A 20,818-nucleotide genomic window follows, 5' to 3' on the forward strand; every position below is an offset into this window, starting at 1 on the left:
ACGTGACCCGCCCTAAAACGTATTTGCCCCTAAATAACCGACTACGGTTCGTAGCTCGGCTACGTTGCTATCTATCCTCGAGCGCTACGAACGCTATTCGTACACGCTAACGAGGGTGGTACGTCAAGCCGCTCTTCTAATGTTTAGAAGATGCAGTGGGGTAAGTTCACTTACGCGCTCCGCAACTTTCGTAAACAACTACGGACAATCACATCGCGCAGTCGAAGGATGAATACTGTTACTTGTCTGCAGACAACCTATGTCTTGTCGATTGAGAAACACGCACTATCCTTGTATAAAAGTATGTTATATTGCGAATATGACAAACACAATAGGTTCTGTCGAATACTGTAAGATAAAAGTTGTATTCCCCGTAGAATTAAGCGAAAGAGCAGACCTCCCGATAGCAGACCTCTGTTCGAGCTTCCGTCGACCGTCGACGCTCCTTCTCCCGTTCCGGCCACCGTTTTGGACCTAGAGTAGATTCTCTAAGCACTCGTGATTTCATCGTTTAATTTAGAAACGGTCGGGAAGTGTGTTTTGATATGTCTCGACACATTTAGGTGTCTTTTGTGTGTTGTCGGTACCGAGTTTAACAAAACTTGACCCTTTACACTGTGCTCATATGTTCACACTATTCTTGGTTGTACTCCTCGGGTCCCCGTATCTTATAGGCTCCTGTTACTCTGATTTTTGGAAAATCTAATGTGACTAGGAGTGGCGGCGCGGCTGACGGTTTATTGATGGTCTTGGAGGGACGTAGTTGCCCTACCGTGTATAGTACGTGTCGGTCGTACTTTGTTCGTTAAGTTTTTTAATAAATTCTGTGCTGACAGATAAAATACAGAGCATGCTGACGTTCAAGACACACTGTGGTTTTAGCTCGCGCGAACAAGATCTTCAATCAATCCTCTGAAATCCGAACACCAGTTACAATTAAAGCCAATTGAAGTTTCATAAGAGATAAACTGTACACAGTAGTGTAAGAGAATCTTTACAAAGGAAAGACGACGTAATCGGTTTTGTTGGAGGGGTCGCTTACTGTAAATTGTACCATTAATAAGATCAATCAAACCGCGTGCAAGCTGGGAGAGCCAGACCGCAGTTCATTTCCTCATATTCCAAACGAGATATTACGGTAGCAAATCACCCGGTTCTTTACGACCGGAACTATTTACCGGGATACAAACCGGAGGAACCAGGCATGGAGGGAGGTGGCAGAGACAGTGGGTGAAACTGATAGTTTTTTCGCCTGTTTGGAGAATTTATATCCAGTTTACTTCGTTTTAACATTGCTATTGCTTTGTATGTCGGGGGCGGGAGATTCATGTGATTGGTTGGTCGCAAAAAATCGCCAAGTTTCAGACACGCCCAGCTTCAAGATTTTTTCATGCCTGTTGTGTAGACGGGCCGTAGTGTCAGATTGTCACAGAGTATTTAGCTTAAGATCATTAATTGTATTATGTGTTAAAATGAAGACTGGTCTTGTGGAGGTCAATACAACATCCTGCCTATTAAATTGAGCAGATCCTGACTGTAAAATGTCTGAGTAAAGGTCAAACTGCCAAGCTTGTTTTGTCAGTTATTTATCACTGAACCCTTCATTTCTTTACTTTCTTTTTCACTTTCTGCCCTTTTTACGATAACTTTTCTCTCCAACTTGTCTCCTCAAGAGTGAAATATTTGTATTCACTGACTTATTTCTGCTGCCTTTTTGCCTTATTTTCCCTCTGTTTCCCTGCATACCTTTTGTCTCTGTATCTCGTGGGAATTTTGTTGCTATGTATTTGTATGTTTTGTTCACACACATGTTGTTATTTCACATCTGGGGAATCTTCAGCAGATGTTTTTGTGTAATTCCATATAATACTCTTGTTATTATTCATGCTTCTCTGGTCTATCAACCAAGATACTGACATGATTTGATCCTACAAGTGGCCTACTTTATATTAACAGACAAGAACAGACGCATTGTTTTGAGTAAATACTGTATGACGTCACATATAAAGAAAAAGGTAGACTCTTCTTCAAGTTTACGTTAAGTAATATTTTCCTTGTTATTGTTCTACAAGAAGATGCAAGCCTTGTTTTGCTGAACTGTGACTGCAGCTTGTTGTGTCAACACTATGAGGGATTGGACGTTTTGTAAAAAATACAGTGGTAGGATACTCTTTAATAATCACTTAGGATCATCTCTCAGTCTGTCTGTTGATTGGTTTACAAGACATTTCTCACTCACTATAGCAGGGACTTCAGTTAGCAGAGCAACACTCTTGGATTCAGGGCTTTTTATTGTCTTTGAGAATGTAGCTGAGATGTTCATTTCATTTGGATAGTTGTTAAAGGTAACACGTTACATTGGTAACTGCTGATCAGTTGCTAAGCTGGCAACAATGTTGTGTGCTGCATTAGAACATGTTAAACATTTGCTCTGGTCACTATGGTCTGTGTAATGATAAAAAATGCTATTACATTCCTCGTGTCTCAATGACGTGTTATGAAGATTGACTTTTGACAAATGAATGTCATTAGAATTTTGTATGAATGTTAACAGATGGAACACTTGCCCTTTGTTTGTCCTATTCATGAGAATATGAATTATAATATGCTGTTTATTTCAGCTGGCTTTGATTATTTAGATGTCATTTCTGTGATTCCAAGAAGTCATGTAAAAGGTGGACTCCTCCACTCCAGTCTTTTAAAGAACTGTCACTCTTGCTAAGTATGCTTTATTTTGATGTAACCGGGTCATTTGGACAGGAGTTTGACTTTCTAGCTTGTTAGACCACTTTTAACAAAACCGATATAAAACAAACCATAAGTGATAAACCTAGAATACTTTTCAAATTTCGGATATTTTTTTTATTTAATCGTTTATTTGAACAGGGACAATGCACATTGATGAACACTTTCATCAAATAATGCTTCAAATGTAAATATACCGGATTTTAGCTTTGAGCTAATTTCCATCCGTATAGTCACTCACATACAACATATAAGAACATGACATTTATAAACATAGCAAAAATAAATACATGATATGCAGAAAGAGCATGCAGCATACACAAGTATTTATGACATGGTAATACAATATAGCAGCAACGACATATAAAGTGCAAGAGAAGATACAAGAGCTACCTGTAAAGTGCAAGAGGAGATACCCCTGTGCTAAAGTGCATTTAGCGGTGATTGCACGGATGTTTATTTCTCAACCATTCTTTGAGTTGACCTTTAAAACTATTGAGAGTGGGACAATCCGTATCTCAGTTGGGAGGCTATTCCAGAATGAGATGCCTTTAACGGAGAGGACATTTTGTCCAAAGGTGGTCCGTCTGTGGTGGACTTCAGTCTCCTCTGGTTTCTGACCTATTGCAGCGTCCAGTGTGTTTTTTGTGGATGAATTCCCCTAAGGGAGGGGTGGCCAGTCCATGTAAAGATTTATAAATAAAGCACATACTTTTAAAAGACTTAAAATTGTCAAAACTCAAGAAATTGTATTTTTCAAGGACGGTACAGTGGTGGTATGAATATGGCTTTCTGTCAAACACCTTGATAGCTCTCTTGAACAGCTGTTCTATGGGTTTCAGGTTTGTGCCACAAGCCAACGACCAGTTTGTAAAACAGTATTCAATGTGGGATAGAATCATACAGTGGAGGTATGATTTTGTAGCATTGACAGTTAAGAAATGTGTAATTTGTTTAAAATGTTGCAAGTTGAATTTAATGGTATTGGATACTTTCTTAATATGTTTCTTAAAAGTGAAGTTCGAGTCCAATATGACTCCAAGATACTATATGATCAATGTTAGACATGTTTGCTGCCAGAGATCAGCTTTGGTGTGGTCAGTGTAACAGAGCAGAATGAGTGTTTCCAGTGAAAAGGATCATATGACACCCACTAGGCCCGACCCGGACATATGGCCGTGCTCCTAGCCTGAGGTCTTTAGGAAGGGAAGTAGACGTATGTAACGTCCCGTAGGCCAGACTCTTTCTTTTGAAAACATCTGTTTGATAGTAAAGAAAGAACGTTTCCTGATTTCACATACAGTTCATTGTTTCCTTTTTGTTCATCTCTGTCACTAATCTTAAAAAAGAGAACTTCAGATCTTCTTCAGAAAAACATAAATGGATGATGTGCTGTTTGCATACACTTTTAGAAACTCTTTTCATGGAATTGTGTTTGATTCTGAACGTGAATGTAAAGAAACAGTATTTGGTTTACATGAAAGGAGTGTCCTGAACCCTTTTTTAAACTGATTCACTGAATATTACATTTGAAAAAATGTGTCCTTAGAGGTTTCGCGTTTTAGTTAGATATTCGATGATGATACTGTCAAAAATAATGCATGTCTTTTTAGTAAAAATACATTTGTCTGGTTCTGGTTCTCAAAACGTTTCCCCTTTGTCTACCTCCAGATATCAGAGGACTTCCATTGTGATCTGAACTCAGAACACTTCAAAAACTTCTTGAAACCTCACACTCCACATGTGGATCAGTCTACTCTCGCCAGATCTGCCATCTTCTCCATCACCTACCCTTCCTCAGATATTTACCTCGTCATCAAGGTTTAAATAACTTAGTTGTACACCAGAATTTGTTTTAGACACCCTGTTTTTCAATTAAATGTTGCCTTTGTATCGCTTGCTCTTGCTGAACATATTCCCTATACTGCAACTATGCTAACAAATGATGGATTCTTGTGTTTTAGATTGAAAAGGTTCTTCAACAGGGAGAGATCAGTGACTGTGCTGACCCCTACATGACACTGAGGGAATGTGACTCTGCAAAGGTAATGTTTGCAGAGCAATTATTGTTGTCACTAAACAGTCAAAACACAGAAGATTTTGCCTTTTACCAACCTCATTTTAACATTTTCTTTAAGCATACTATGTTCCTATAGTTGAAAGCATTTATTGTATATATTTTAAAAATATTACTGAATTTTATTTGGTCTTTCAGAACAAAGACAAGCTTGAGAAGCTGCGAGGTCAGGCGGAGACGTTCTGCCAGAGGCTGGGTCGATATCGTATGCCGTTTGCCTGGGCAACCGTTAACATCATGGAGGTCATCTCCACTGCTACCATAGACCGTGATGTCACAGACTCTGACAGCTTAAAAGGAGGTGTGTGCTTGTGTGTGTTTGTCCTCATGAAATGGCTTTGTTTGACAGTAAAACCTTGTTGATGACTTTTGTGTGCATTTCCATCCGATAGAGCGTTTGATAGCTGTGTGTGTATCATATGACCCGTGACCTTTACACTTTGTTTTTGCAGGTAAATCCAGCAGCATTGACCGGAGGGCACAGCTTCCTAGGAGGAATTCTGAACGTTACAATACCATTGATGATCAATGTTGCAACGTTTCTGGCTTCAAGCCTGCCACCATCACTATCAGCACCATCTTTAAACAGGTCGGAATGCCACGCCAACAAAGAGAGACTCTTATTTCCTTCAGCTGCGAGATAAAGTTTAAAGCTAGTTCCTTGAGACACAAGATAAAGTGTAAAGTTAGTTCCTTGGACACAAGATGAAATGTAAAAGACATACATGCTTTTGCTTGAAGCCTGGCCTTTCATTCTTTGAACAAACATCCCTTTCCATAATGTTCTAACATCATTTCTGCCTTAAAGCCATGACATTGGATAAAGATAATCAATTGTCAAGCGTTGACTTCACTCTTACAACCAACTATAACATTTATGTTAGAGGCAAAGGCTTATTATGTGTCTAACTGTGCATGTATTTTTCCATGTTTGTGTGTTTTTATGTTCTTGTTTGTGTGTCAGGAGGGGGATCGTTTGAGTGATGAAGATTTGCTCAAGTTTTTGTCTGAGATCAAGAAAACCTCGAGTCCACAGAGGAGAGTCAAGACAATACCAGGTCATTTCTCTTAACACATCTACACTCATTATTTTATTGTTTATATATATATAGAATAGTCCTACATAATGAAAATAAGGATTATTTGCATTCTTGCAAAGGATTTGAGAGGATTGATGCAAATCTGATATTCGTGTGTTATATATAAAGTCATAGCAGCCAGTTAGCTTAGTCTACAGACAGGTCAAAGACTGTTTTTTCTGCACAAAGAAAAAGTGTAGAAACAAGGTTTAAGGGGAGGTTATTGGCCAGACAATTTCTTGTATTATTGCCCTGACTGCTTGATGTTGCAACAAGCTGCGACTAGGAAGTTACTGCACCTTGACAAGAAATAGCCCAACACATAAACCCATGTAAACTACAACATGTAGTTTTCACACTTTTTAACAATTAAACTATTAAGATATCAATTTAGTTTTATTTTCTTCTGCTAAGTTAAGTTAATCATCTCCTGGTTGTTGCTTTATACTAAATGGTCAGACATGAGATTGGTAATAATCTTCTAAATGCACTCTTGGGCAGATAGCGCTCAAGATTAATTGCCCCAAAAATATAGAACTGTTCATGTTCCTTTTTGAAAGGAATTTGAAGACATGACATGACGTATTTTGTGTTGTCCAGGTTCCATAAAACTGGACATGTCTCCAGTCCACGACACGCCCTTGGCCTGTTTGTCCCCTGAGCTCATCCCTCTGATACCTTTGGCTGAGAAGAACATTCGGCCAACCAAAGAAGTGCTGGAGTTCCCATCCAGTGAGGTTTATGTCCCTCACAACATTTACAGGTGTGTACAACAAACTCCTTTTACTACTGTTTCACATGTATACATTACATTGTTTTAATCTAAAGCAACTCAACACTGTGGAAGGAAGCTCATGAGACTTAGAAAGAAGGACTTGAAAAGCAAATCATTTGTAGCTCTAAGGGGAAAACAGGTTTGTTTCTTAGCACTGACTCTGAAAGGCATCAAGAACAATCATGCTGTACTCATCACTCAAGAGCAGCTCTTTTTAGATTTGTGCCTATTTTTAGTTATTTCCATCCAGGCTAGCTTCAACGTTGCCTCACAGTGTAACAACGAGTAGGCAGCCTGTTTGAGCAGAGGTTTAAAATCAACACGTTTAAAATGCCTTGGCTTGTAACAAAACATCAGTTGCATCATGTGTGAACAAGTCCTCTGCACTGTAATTATGTTCTGAGCAGTTGTTCAGAGGAATCTGTGGTATTTCCCTGTAGTCCAGGTTTCCACAGATTACAGTGTCGTATTAAAACCTCAGGTTACAGTAAATCACTGTTTGTCTGGACCTTTCTGTGACATGACCGTCACCTTACCACAACTAGGTTGCTGCACGCATGGTGCCATCTAGTGATGTCTATTGGAACTTCTTCATTATATATATTTGAAATGTATTAATTAAACATTTCTCTTTGTCAATGTAGGAACCTGCTCTATGTCTACCCCCAGAGGCTAAACTTTGTGAACAGGCTTACATCAGCAAGAAACATCACCATCAAAATGCAGTTTATGAGCGGAGAGGATACAAGCTGCGCCCTGCCTGTGAGTGCAGCCCTTTATGGTCTAACCTCACTGATATAACAATGAAAGTGATTTTGTCCAAAGTCAAATTATTTAAACCTGAATGATTACATACAATGAGGTTAAATTCCCTCTTTGATTTTCCCTATTGTGTTGCAGTGGAAGTATAGTAAATAAAAGAGGGAATTTTGCACTAAAAATGCTTTTACTTAAAAGATATTCACTTGATTAGACTTATACTGAAGCCTTATATTAGCTTTATATACACTTTTGAATTCCATTTTGAGGACTGTGTATATTGGCGCCCCATCCTTTACATTGAAAGTGCATAATGAACACATATTTATTTGGCTGGTTTGAACAGGAGAAATTATTAAAGCAATTCATATCTGATTCACATGGACAGATGACTATTGTTTTTAAGATTGTCTCTAAAATTATGTGAAATGATACGTTAATTATATTCTGTATGTTTTGAAAACAATAATTGTTTACAAGGGAAATGCACTGTCACTGCTTTAGATGAAATAGAGTCTTCCCAGATGTGTTAAATACATTTTGTGTGGTTTAATAGAAGATCATTGAATCTATAAATTCATGTTTTTTCCTCCCCTATCAATTCTCAGGTCATTTTTGGGAAATCAAGTGGCCCTGAATTTTTAAAGGAAGACTACAACCCTATTACCTACCATAACAAGCAAGTACCCATTACTGCTTTACATTACAGCGTTTGTGATGATAGCTCATACAAACAGTTTGGGTAATCTTCTTTATCTTATTGTGTCCCCCATGCTCTGGCTCTTTGTTTCCCCCGTCTTCTCATCTCTCCCCCTACATCCTTGTCCTCATCCATCCATCTTTTCCTTTGTGTGGCTTCCTTTGTTAATCCCTATTTCTCTATCTTCAGGTCCCCAGACTTCTACGAGGAGGTGAAACTGGCTCTTCCAGCCCGTCTGACAGAGAGACATCACCTGCTGTTCACTTTCTACCACATCAGCTGCCAGCAGAAACAGAACCAGAGCGGCAGCTGCGAGACGCTCATAGGATACTCTGTGAGATTTTGTCCTTTGCTACCCAACCATTCTTCTAAATGTAACACATGCAAACCAAAATGTTATTTAACCAAACCTGCAAATCAAACCACAGCTAAAATAATTCATATTTAATGTGAATACAAATATATGTATTTACTACATAACTCAGATTACATACTTATTGTTCAATTTTCACATAGTGGCTGCCCATGCTGAATAATGACCGACTGCAGACTGGTCAGTTCTGTCTGCCCATCGTCTTGGAGCGATTGCCTGCCAACTATTCACTGCACACGCCTGAGGTATAGACATCTGTTATGTTTACATTTTTTAAATCATTCTACATGTCAGACTCTTGCTAATGTATGTGAAGGAGCAGACTTGTATTCTCGGAAGGACATATTGAAGACTGAACATGTACATGTTTATAATTCCTGTGTCTCTGTTTTCTAGAAACTTCCTCCACAAAGCCCTCCAGTCAAGTGGATGGAGAGTCACAAAGGACTTTTCAACCTTGAGATCCAAGCCGCGTCTTCTGTACACACACAGGCGAGTAGTGGTTGCACACACGAGCACAACAACACAATGACTGTTTTTCTTACCTTCTCTTTCTCCCCAAGTCTGTCAACGTGTAAATGTCCAGTCTGCTGTAGTGAGACATTCACCCTTGAGTATTACATGCACCCTGTCTTGTTACTCTTGTTTCTTTGTATGTCTCATTCATTTTCCTCCTGTCGTTTCTTACTCTCTGCTTTAACTACATTGTAACAAATCATCCCTTTTTCTGAACCAGGACAACCACCTGGAGCGGTTTTTCACCCTCTGCCATGCTCTTGAGGGAGGAGCTACATTCCCGCTGCGGGTCAGGGAGGAGAAGATTGCAGAGAACAAGCTGGAGCACGAGCTGAAGCTCAGCATCATCTCCCTGTCCTCCTCCAGACTAGAGCCTCTGGTCCTCTTCCTCCATCTGGTGCTGGACAAACTCTTCACCCTCATCATGCAGCCCATGGTCATCGCTGGCCAGACCGGTGAGGAGCTGTTGCTGCAGAGAAATTGACACACTATTTGTTACAAACATTTTGTCCACATTTTCTTAAGCTTACGTAATATTGACAGACATGATACTTCTGAACAATTATTGAACTTCAAAATGAATTTCACAAGTTGGAAAAGAAGAATTATATTGGGTCAAGCATTGATTGTAGGTTTTTAACTAATGTTGTTTTTCATTGTTAATATTTTCTGTTTAATGTGTTTGTATTTAACGTTTACTTTTATAAAATGTTGGTAATGTTTGAAAAACATTACCAACAGTATATAGGTATACTTCTGAAAGTTCTACTTCTTTCTAATCAACAATACAAAAATACTTGACTTGAAATGCAATAAAACATCAGTGAATGTTTGGGCATATACATTTTCTGTCAATTAACTAGTAGATTAAAAATAATTATCTTAAAACTAATTTCTTGTTTTTATATGCAGCTTTCTGTAATTCAGTTTTAAGACCAATATTGATTATTTGTTGATCATAATATTTTGGATGGTATTGTGTCATTCTGTTTCCCACAGCTAATCTGGCCCAGATAGCCTTCGAATCAGTGGTGTCTATTGTCAACAGTCTTCATAATAGTCAGGAGCTGATCAGGGACCAGCAGGGTAGGAACAGCCTCTTGGCAACCTACCTTTACTGGGTGTTTCGTCTGCCTGACCCCCCTCGAGAAGCACCGAATGCAGGTACTGTTATTATTTATTTTGGAGATTTTTCATTTGATTATATTTGCTATCATTGCCGTAGGAATTAACAATATATTTGTATGTGTTCATGGAACTGTGTTCAGATTTAGGGAGTATACCATCTGCAGAGAGCCGATACAGCACCATGGGTCGGGCCACAGCTTCCACAGTCGGCTCTATGCTTCTTGAATCCAGAATCCGCAGCAGCAGTAACCCTGACATCCCCGCTCCACACACTTCTGCTGAAGATGCTGAGGTCAAAAACATCCTCTCTTCCAAGGTATGGAGGTTTTCCATAGCAAATCTCCTGAAATATATCCGTAGATCCATTAGGCAATATGGTTTGTGTCATATAAATTAAGCTAAGTTGTGAAAGCTTTTTAAGGGTAATAAACATGGTTTTAAAAACTATACGATCTTCACTTAAAGTCTTTATTCCGCCAGGCCAACATAATGCATGCGCAGTGCAATATGTAGATTCCCTGCCATGCTTGCAAATACACACAAAACAGTCATTTGCTATTCATCCCCACAGTACATTAGGTATTTTAATAGACCACTAGACGCCCACTCTAATGAATGCATCCATCACGTTCAATGTGATGGAACCTGTGTGTTTCTTCCTCCAGGGCTACAACATTCCAGGCAGCCGCATGTCCACCATCGTGGATTTAAACAACCACCAGAGCTCCACAGGAAACACCAGGCCCTCCAACAGAAAGGTACTAATGTTCTTCTAACTAATGTTTTTTCTGTAATTATAGATCACTTTAAAGAGAAAAAAGTACTCCTTACTTTAAAAATTGGTCCTGAATTTGACATCAGTGAGACTTGAAACATCTTACTGCACAGAGAGCTTCACGCCACCATTTCCCTCTTGTTACCACAAGGTGGCAGTGTGACACTGAAAACGCCAGTATATCGGTTTTGGGTTTGGTCAACAATTTTCCTGTTGAAAGCTCAGCCGGTATTTCTAAAATTAATTCATATTGTTTTTCAGTATCATTCTTACAGATGCTCTATTTTAAAAAACATGCTTATTCCATTAGCTACCAAAGGGAGGCTGTTTCTCACCAGAGTCTGTGTATTTTCTGTCTTGCAGCAGTTTCACGAGGAGTTGGCCCTGCAGATGGTTGTCAGCACTGGGGTCTGCAGAGAGAATGCGTACAAATATGCCTGGTTCTTCTTTGAGCTGCTGGTCAGTGTGCTTTTCTATGTATTTACAGTGGGTGGTTTTATGATTGACACTTAGCTCTATGAGAAAAAAGTCTAAGACTGCTTAGGGTGTTAATGATAAATGTATGAAGTAATAAAAATGACTCCCACCGAACAAGCCATGAGCTTGTGGCCACACACCTTAAAAGATGGATGAAGGTTTTATTGTGTGGTGAACAAAAGGGCATTTTAAAATAAAGGCATTCTGTAATATATCAAGCCGATGGACAATGTATCACTCTTTTGGAGGTTTTGAAGTATATCATCACTCACATTCGCTCTCATCCTTTCAGTTCATCTCACTTATTTATGTTTTTACTTTAATAACTTCACTACAGGATGCTCATTTTTACTTACAAAAGGTATCTTTTTTTAATTTGAATGAAAAATGAGGGTAAAATAGGGTGATTAATAATGAAACCTCACTCTTATATTAACTTCTATTTCCATAGTTTTCCCTCTTTTGTTATCATCCGGTGTTTCACATTTATCATGTGTGTGTGTTGATGTGTGATTGCTCAAACAGGTGAAAAGCATGGCTCAGCATGTGTCTGAGCTGGACAAGCAGAGTGTCCCTAGGAGAAGCCGTTTCTCTGACCGATTTAAAGATGACATCACCACCATTGTCTCAGTGGTCACTGCTGAGATCGGGACCATCCTTGTAAAACAACAAAAGGTTAGGAATATGATGATGACAATACATTTTGCTCATCAATATTTTACTGTGTAAGAAAAATACAAACCCAAAACTGTACACTTTGCACTTCCTGTTCTCCTGGGCTCTGGAGAGGCGGTTTTAGTACATGTTGTCAGTGTCCTCCAAACAACGGGGAATTGGAAGTGCTTATTAGATGCCTGTGTGGAATTAAAAGCTCAGCTTGCACAGTTAGATGCCTGGCAAGATCCAGTCATTGCAGCTTACTGATGTTTTTCTGTTGATTGTTTTAGGAAGTAGAGCAAGCAGAGAAAGTCAACATCAGCCTGGCCTTCTTCCTCTACGACCTGCTGTCTCTCATGGATCGAGGATTCGTCTTTCAGCTGGTGAAAAACTACTGCAACCAGGTAGAATAACACTGAACACAAACCGAAATAATTCATATACGGTATATATTTTTAAATAGAATAATTCAGTAAGTGGGAACTATTTTATTGAGTTTTTTTCACCTTGAGGGCTAGTGTATTTCTTCTGAAATTATTATCATGTATTCATTTTTAATACGTTTTTGCTCAATATCCCCTCTAGATGTCAGCTAAGAGTGTGTCAATGCCAACATTGATCAGCATGCGCCTTGAGTTCCTGCGAATCCTCTGTAGTCACGAGCACTACCTCAACCTGAGCCTCTTCTTCAGCGGCCCTGCCTCCGCTCCTGCCTCACCGTGTCCCTCTATCACCTCACAGGTCTGCACACTTCTCAGGCAAAACCCTTGTATATTTGTAATACACACATTCAGGTAATTGGTACATCATTCAGAGTAAATACTTCAATCTGATATAGTAAAATTGTGGCAAGTCATGTTTATTTATAAAGTCCTATGTGTGTAAACGGTTTGTTTCATAATCTGTACAGCATTGGACACTCTCTAAATGTAGACCCCTGTTTGGAAGTATTATCATCAGGGCTGCAATAAGTGAGCTGTGTAAATGTTTGGGCCATCAAGCTTTTACATTTGCAATTTGAAGCAAACACATCTAGTCAAATTCAAACACAAGGAGTGCTAAGGAGAATTGAAAAGGGGAGTGTGGGGGAGTCATCGTATGAAGTGGATGAGTTTAAAAAGTACTTTGCTTTGCATTTAGGAAAAAGATCTTACCCTATTTCTGTTCCCGTGCTCCACTCAGAGTTCCAGCTCGTGTAGTTTCCAGGAGCAGCAGAGGATCCTGGGGCTGTTTGAGCTTTCTCAGGAATTCAAACAGCAGCACTACCTCACCGGTCTGCTGCTCACAGAGCTCAGTGCCGCCCTAGACATGGAGTCAGAGGGGTATGGAAACACAGACACCTTCAAGTCTTTACCTCCTTATTACCTTGGTATCACAAAACTATTCAATCAAATGTTATATCCATTTTCTTTTATGGCACACAATAGAGAAAATCACAGAACCTACAAGCATGCATACTTGCTGAGGAATATTGTGCATACTGTATATGCTTTGATTTGGTCACATTCTAATAAATAAATAAACTTCCACATGTGCCAATGAATATATATAACATCTGTTAGTGTTTAAAAATGTATATGTCTAACTAAACTGTTGGATTTATTGAAACTTTTCAAATGTGTATGTTTGTTCGCAGGGGAAAGGTCCAGAGAAAGGCCATCAATGCTATCTACAGCCTGCTGTGCTCCCATGATCTCGACCATCGCTGTATTAAACCTGAGGTCAGAGCGAAGGTGTCTGCTCTCTACCTCTCCCTGGTCGGGATCATCATCGACTCCACCAACTACCTGGACTTCACTGGTATACAGTACATACACACAAACACACACCCCCTGTGGTATAAATTGCAAACAGGCTCATATAGTAACATGCAATTGAAGTCATAGTTGGTTTGTAAAGGTTATTTCATCTGGTCATTTAATTTGTCGCATAGATACATGTATGTTCCTAGACTCCAGTTTTTCATGGTAGAGTAAACACAAAAGTTGCCTTGTTTAACAATAACCCCACAACATTGTGTGCAAACTTAGCCACTCTAAAGAGTTGGTGATATGTTTTATTATTTCTATTATTACCCTACTCCCTCTAAAGATCACATCACTTTGCTCGATAGCCACTTCATTGGCTCCATGTTAAATGTCAAGATACTGCTTCCTACTTTTAAGGCCCTAACCTGAACTCTGTTCTCTTGTTTTTATGCTATCCCACTCATCGTACCATTGTGCCACATGTGTTAGTGCTCGCTCGCTACGTCCATTCTAACTTTAATATGGACTCAGTGGCAAACGTTTATCAGAGTAAATGCTGGAATGTATTCCTGTATGCTCCAGTCCTCTTCTTTAGCATATTTGACGCGTGTTTGTCTCCGTAGTTTCAGACACGCGTGGCGGGAAAAACAAGACTGGCGGACCTGAGGATGACCTTGAAAATGTCCCACCCATCAATCAGTCGGTTGCCATGGCGATTGCCGGGAATCCCTTCAACACCCTCGGAAGGAATGCTCTCGTTTCCATGGCATCCATGGTAATATTCTGAAATCATTTCTTCATGATAACTGATTATAGCATGCTTTTCATTATTTTCAAAAAGTTCAAAAGTGCATGCGTGTGTGTGAGATTGTATCTGTGAGCATTCTGCCTCCTAACAGGTGAGCTGCACCGGGGTAGATTGATTAGCTGTCAGAGCCACACACAAGCTTCATCCATCCTGAAAAATCGCACACGCACACTCACACTCACACTCACACTCACACACGTCTGCGGGAGATGTTTTATGGGAAGGCATTGCCATCATAAGTGAACAGGGTCGTCCTACCTGACAAACACATCCATCAAGTGTAGCTACAGCAACAACACAGGCACTAAAAAAGAATGTCGCCAATCTCCCTCAATTCCTCTGCTTCGCTCAAAAAGATGAATCAGGCCCTTGTAGGTTGTTACATGAAATACTGTTGTGGAAAAACTGAATATTGCACAACTGAGCCATCTGCCTGGTATCCATCACAAATGCAAACATGGCGCTTGTTCCACATTTTCAGGCAGTTCCCCTTCAAACAATGTTAGCAACAGAAATGCTTTTTTTTCACATGAAGCACATTTAAAATAAATATACTACATTCTCAAATAAACAAGTGATATTTTTGATTATGTGCTACAATTATTATGTTATATTTGACGTTGGTTCCGTTGAGCTTAACTCAAGTCATGCAGAGAAACAGAGACCTGGATCCAGTTCTAGATGGGACACCTAGAGCACCAGGAGGTTAATGGCTACATTTATCAAAGCTGCCACACAGCGAAGTAGCGGCAGCCCTTTGTAGTAGCCATTTATCATCCCACGAATGAAGGTAAATTAATCTGCAGCAGATTTAACACCTATTAAGATGTGGAAGAGAACCATACTTCATTGAAGCCAGAGTGGATTGAAGTGAACGGCCATGTTTGTGGTTTAGAGAAGCTTGTGAAAGATATACGGTTAGTTTGTCAGAAACACTTTTTTATTTGTATTTATGATTCAATGGTTAGAGCAGGAGACCACTACTGACAGTGTTATGGATGTGTTTCTTTGTAAAGGTCAGCTATGCTACATTTCTGAATGTATGTGCAGTAAAAAGTTTTCGATGGAACTATTTCTCTGAATATCTTTTTAATTATAATATACATTGAATAGCATTTACGGATGTTTGACACACTTCTTAAAACCTGTTTTGTATCACCTTTTTTAAAGATGTACTACTGTATCATGCTTCATGTCTGTCTCTCTCTCCTATCCTTTTTTCCAGCAAGGTAAATCCGTAGCCACCCTGGCAGCTGACACCAGTCGCCACCTGTTGGTGTGTTTCCTGTGGGTCATGAAGAACGCAGAGAGGAGTCTGATTCAGCGTTGGACTATAGAAATGCCTCCCTCACAGCTCAACAAGCTGCTGGAGCTCCTCACTATCTGTGTGTCCTGCTTCGAGTATGGGGTCAGTTTGCTCATCAGTGCTCATAATGACTTATAATAAATAATTGTGTTTTTATATAAATACAGATGAAAACTTTGTATGAATGTAAAATGTTTGCTGCTTTGTTTTTGTACCTGGCGAATATGCGTTTGTAGGGAAAGCAGAGCGGTGACAAAGTGAGCACCCAGGCCTTGCAGAAGTCTCAGCAGGCCAAGCTGCAGCTGGAAGAAGCCCTGCTGAGAGGCATGGGAGCCCGCGGAGAGATGATGAAACGAGTTGGAGGTATTGTGTCGTCTTTCCATTTATTGGATACTTTTTCAAATTTACATCTGTGTTTTTTCTCAAATATGGAAAACTCTTCAACTGGAATTTCTTTTAAGAATCTTATCTCTATATATAATGAATGTGTGGTCAACAAGTCACTGTAAGATCCAATTTCAGGAGTCAGTCAGGAATTGTGTACACCTTATGTCTGCTCTTTACAATTAGAATCTTTAATGCGGGTATAGGATAGAATACAATAGAAAGCCTTTATTGTCATTATACAAAAATATTCAATGAGATTTTCTAGTGCATCCCTGTCACAGTGCACAAACGAAACAGACAATCATAAGATGGGTAATAAATAATTAAAAGCAAGAAGCTATAAAGTGCATACAAAGAATGCTTGTGTGCATATGAGTTGACTAATTAAATAATAATGTATGGTCTAGTAATCCAAGTAATTGTTTTTCATTATTGTGAAAATACAGCTGTCAATTTGTTGTCAGGATTTTTTTATTCAAATGATCTTATTTGCTTCTTGAACTGCAATATTCTTTTGATCACAAGACATTATGTTGAATGAATTCCTATAGTTTAATGTAATGTATTTAAACATATGCTATACATTTCTCACTGGCTATAGGCTTAACATTATCAATTGCTTTTGTTTCTCACACAGGAATGGATAGGACCATGGGTCAGAGAGAGAACCTACGATGGAGGAAAGACCTCACTCAGTGGAGACAGACCAACGACAGACAGGACAAGTAAGTAATAACTGTCTACCATTTTTCTAAATTCCTCTTCTATCCTACTTGCTTTATCATTGTCTGTCTTTTTCTCTACTTTCCGTTCTTCTTTAAATATCTGTCATCCCCTATCTCTACCGTTCTTCTTTAAATATCTGTCATCCTCTATCTCTACCGTTCTTCTTTAAATATCTGTCATCCTCTATCTTTCTGCCATCAGGACTAAAGCAGAGTTGGACCAAGAGGCTATGATCAGTGGAAACTTAGCCACTGAGGCTAACCTTATAGTGCTGGACCTGCTGGAAACCATTGTACAGGTCAGAACACTCACACACTGCACCTATGCAATCATTCAACACTGAGCGAACATGTACACATAAGAATGCGACCCAGTCCATTGGCATTTTGTATTCAGTTAGTTAGTCAACAAGAGAATTTCTTTAATCAGCAAACCCTTTATAGAATCTGTTAATTTGTTTGCATAATTGAAATACCAACAAAGGTCCTGATTAGGAATTTGAATAAACCTTGATGAATTGGGAATTGCTTGGAATTAGTAAGGCTGTCCAAACCACATTGTGTTTTCTCTCAGTGAATTACCATAAACCAGAAGAAAAAACATAATGCAAAGCTACATATTTGAATTCATGTGATTCATTAATGAAGGAGTTCAGTCTTTCTGTCTTAGCCTAAAACATATATGTGCACTCTGAGTGCTCACACTGATTTTCTTTTGTGAAGTTAACTTGTGCTTCCCAGTGTATTACTATTTATTGTTATTTGTTACTGTCTCATCTGATTTGGTATCTCTTTTCATGTCTCCTGTCCAGGCAGTGCCGTTGGCTGAGTGTAAGGACAGCATGGTTGGCGGGGTGTTGAAGGTGTTACTTCACTCTCTCACCTGTAATCAGAGTACCACTTTCCTCTCTCACACCTTCAGCACACTCAGAGCGCTTGTTGTTAAGGTACATGCGTGTGGACTTTGGATGCATTCGTTAATTGTGTTTACATTAAATCTGTGTTATTATTTATATATGCCTGCTTGTTTGTTTGTGTATACCTGCTTTAATTTGTTTTGTATGTGTGTTTAGTTTGGGGACCTGTTGTTTGAGGAGGAGGCAGAGCAGTGTGCAGACCTGTGCCAGAAGGTGCTTCAGTACTGCAGCAGTCCTCTGGATGAGAACAGGAGCCAGGCCTGTGCCACCCTCTACCTCATCATGAGATACAGCTACAGCAATGCCAGTGTAAGGAAACGGTGACACGATCCTGTATATCTCTTCCAATGGGTTTTAGTATGCACATACCCCCCCACACACCACACACAACACACACACTCACACACACACACACACACACACACACACACACACACACACAAACACAAGTTACTGTCAGGTATTTGTTACCTTTCTGTCAGATTAAACCTTATTCAACATAATAAATTGCATTAATGTCGGATCAAATTTAATTTAAGTGAGTATGGTAAATGTTGTCATGAACACAAAGTCAAACACATCTTAGCCTTTCTTCTCCACTTTGACTGTCGTGTGCAGCTTTAATGTCTTCTCCATGCCTATTTTGAGCGTGCTGCAGAAAGTTTCTGCTGAAGGATTTGCCTCTGAGTAGAGAGCAGAGAGATATGTCACTGTCTGCCTCCCCCATGTTCCTACCCCTCTTTACTGTAACTAATGGCATCCAGACCTCTGTGCATGTCTGCGTGTGTGTGTGTTTCAGTACATATTGTAAGTGTGAAATGTGCCTCGAGGGCAGGAGCAAATCACGATAGAGATAGAGGAGTGTGTTGCCAGGGGTGAAGAAGTGATGGAGGGAAATAAAAAAAAGAGAAATATTTGAAGGAAGCAAGGTTTAGGATAGAGTATCTTCTTTCATTTTCTCTGTTGGTTCGATAACTGCTGTAGCAGTCAATATTTCCTGTGTTTACAGTGTGTACACTTTAATGAAAGTCAGACACGAGCCTGTAGACACACACACTCACAAAAACACACAAAGTTATCTACAGTTTAAAGCGAGTATTTTCCATTTGCATGTCCAACCATATGTTTGTTGACATGATGTATACAGAAGGAGCTGTGATCTGAATTAGTGTAGCAGCCATATGACTCATTTACACACAACTTCCTCTCCATCTCTTCCTTTGATTCTTTTTTCATCCCTTCATCCGCCCTCGTCCTGCTCTCCATCTGTCAAACATACTTTTCTTCTCTGTCCATCTTTTACTTTAATTGGTGATTGTGGTAATAAAAAGACAAAATAGAAGATTGTCTTTTACTGAGAAATGGAACAAATTACATAAAGCAGATACCTGTGGTTAAACCCTGCCCTGTTATGGAACGATTGGAAAGAATACTGAAGGAAAAGGGGCATATATGAAAGAAAAGGAGAGAGAAAGACAGAGAGGGTTGTGTGTTGACTTAAGCTATCATTTAGGGTACTTTTGAGTGCATACACACACACACGCACACACATACACACACACTGAGATAGAGGGCAGTGATGGGTGGTTAGGCTCTGGCTCCATGCTCAGTTGAACAGAATGGGGCCGTAGAGATGATCCATGGGTGATTATGTGTCTGCTAATGGGAGATCATTTCCCGCTTAGCTGGTCATGCTGGAGATAAATGGGACTTCACACACACAGGAGCACACTCACTCTCACACATGCACACAGTCCTCGCTGCAGAGGATAGAGGGCTGTTTGTCAGGCCTGTTATCTTGGACAGGTAGTGTGAAGGATGGAGAGACAGGGAAAGGGAGGGGCATGGGGACAAAAATTGAGGAGAGAGGACAACAAAACTGTTCACGAATGTAATGAGCAGGATATCTCAAAGAAAGGTACCTTAATAATAGCTGTATGTATAATATGTATATATTTATGATCTGCTGCTTACACCAGTGTTATAGTGGTAATAAGATAAAAAGGAAATTGCATGATTTATAGCATTGACCTTTTTAACTAACGCAAACTCTTGATAAAAAATCATTCCCCGGCCATCATTGGAAGTTTTGTTATTACTTTGTAATTGTATAGGCAAAATATAGTCAGCCAGAGGAACATGTTAGCATTCTTGCAAGCTGCATTTGTCAGTGTATTTACCCATAGCTACCTGGCATCAAAAAGAAAACAAGTTTGATTTTATTTTTTCGGTCTGGAAAACTACAATCACATGAAATAAACCCTTGCTAGCAGACCTCAGTTTCTCACTGCACTTTGTAAGTGTACAATAAAGATTGCAACATGTTCAACACTGACCCTCACTGCCGTCCCCTCTGTCTTCGATAGAACTTCTCAAGAGTGAAGATGCAGGTCACCATGTCTCTGGCCTCACTGGTGGGCAAGTCCTCAGACTTCCAAGAGGAATACTTGCGGAGCTCACTGCGCACCATCCTGGCCTACGCAGAGGAGGACACTGAGATGCAGAGCACTCAGCTGCCCTCACAGGTATATAACATTCTACTTCATTACATTGCTGATATTGATTGGATCATAGCCTCATGCCTGCCTGTTGTGTTGGTCCGTTTTCAGGTGGATGAGCTTCTAAGAAACCTCAACAGTATTTTGTCAGACACGGTGAAGATGAGGGAGTTCCAGGAAGATCCTGAGATGCTCATGGACCTCATGTATAGGTGAGAAACACGACCATCATCATTGTCATCCTCTGTGATAGGCTGTCTCCTTGTCGCTCTGTTTTCAGTGTCTCTCCCCTCTCTTCTCTCATCACCCTGTGGCTTCTTGTTATGTTGTACTGCTGGTTCCCATTTCTCTGTGGTCTGCGCTGTTTT

General features: G+C 39.7%; 1 protein-coding gene across 1 annotated transcript in view; it reads left to right on the plus strand.

Moving 5' to 3' along the window:
* dock8 (dedicator of cytokinesis 8) overlaps nt 1–20,818 on the plus strand; it is a 56,238-nt gene that overhangs the window by 25,023 nt on the left and 10,397 nt on the right. Inside the window, exons 9-38 of the mRNA XM_010767702.1 lie at nt 4,417–4,566; nt 4,710–4,790; nt 4,961–5,123; nt 5,275–5,411; nt 5,787–5,880; nt 6,502–6,664; nt 7,321–7,438; nt 8,044–8,114; nt 8,325–8,469; nt 8,652–8,753; nt 8,905–9,000; nt 9,245–9,479; nt 10,024–10,188; nt 10,293–10,468; nt 10,818–10,910; nt 11,291–11,386; nt 11,930–12,079; nt 12,352–12,465; nt 12,647–12,802; nt 13,244–13,383; nt 13,698–13,861; nt 14,433–14,584; nt 15,843–16,025; nt 16,160–16,286; nt 16,948–17,035; nt 17,238–17,334; nt 17,848–17,982; nt 18,109–18,261; nt 20,319–20,477; nt 20,562–20,662. Of these exons, the coding sequence (XP_010766004.1) occupies nt 4,417–4,566; nt 4,710–4,790; nt 4,961–5,123; nt 5,275–5,411; nt 5,787–5,880; nt 6,502–6,664; nt 7,321–7,438; nt 8,044–8,114; nt 8,325–8,469; nt 8,652–8,753; nt 8,905–9,000; nt 9,245–9,479; nt 10,024–10,188; nt 10,293–10,468; nt 10,818–10,910; nt 11,291–11,386; nt 11,930–12,079; nt 12,352–12,465; nt 12,647–12,802; nt 13,244–13,383; nt 13,698–13,861; nt 14,433–14,584; nt 15,843–16,025; nt 16,160–16,286; nt 16,948–17,035; nt 17,238–17,334; nt 17,848–17,982; nt 18,109–18,261; nt 20,319–20,477; nt 20,562–20,662 (4,004 nt within the window). The remainder of the gene's footprint in view (nt 1–4,416; nt 4,567–4,709; nt 4,791–4,960; nt 5,124–5,274; nt 5,412–5,786; nt 5,881–6,501; nt 6,665–7,320; nt 7,439–8,043; nt 8,115–8,324; nt 8,470–8,651; nt 8,754–8,904; nt 9,001–9,244; nt 9,480–10,023; nt 10,189–10,292; nt 10,469–10,817; nt 10,911–11,290; nt 11,387–11,929; nt 12,080–12,351; nt 12,466–12,646; nt 12,803–13,243; nt 13,384–13,697; nt 13,862–14,432; nt 14,585–15,842; nt 16,026–16,159; nt 16,287–16,947; nt 17,036–17,237; nt 17,335–17,847; nt 17,983–18,108; nt 18,262–20,318; nt 20,478–20,561; nt 20,663–20,818) is intronic.

This window comes from Notothenia coriiceps, unplaced genomic scaffold (genome assembly GCF_000735185.1).
Source record: "Notothenia coriiceps isolate Sejong01 unplaced genomic scaffold, NC01 NC01_scaffold00004582, whole genome shotgun sequence".
Lineage (NCBI taxonomy): Eukaryota > Metazoa > Chordata > Actinopteri > Perciformes > Nototheniidae > Notothenia > Notothenia coriiceps.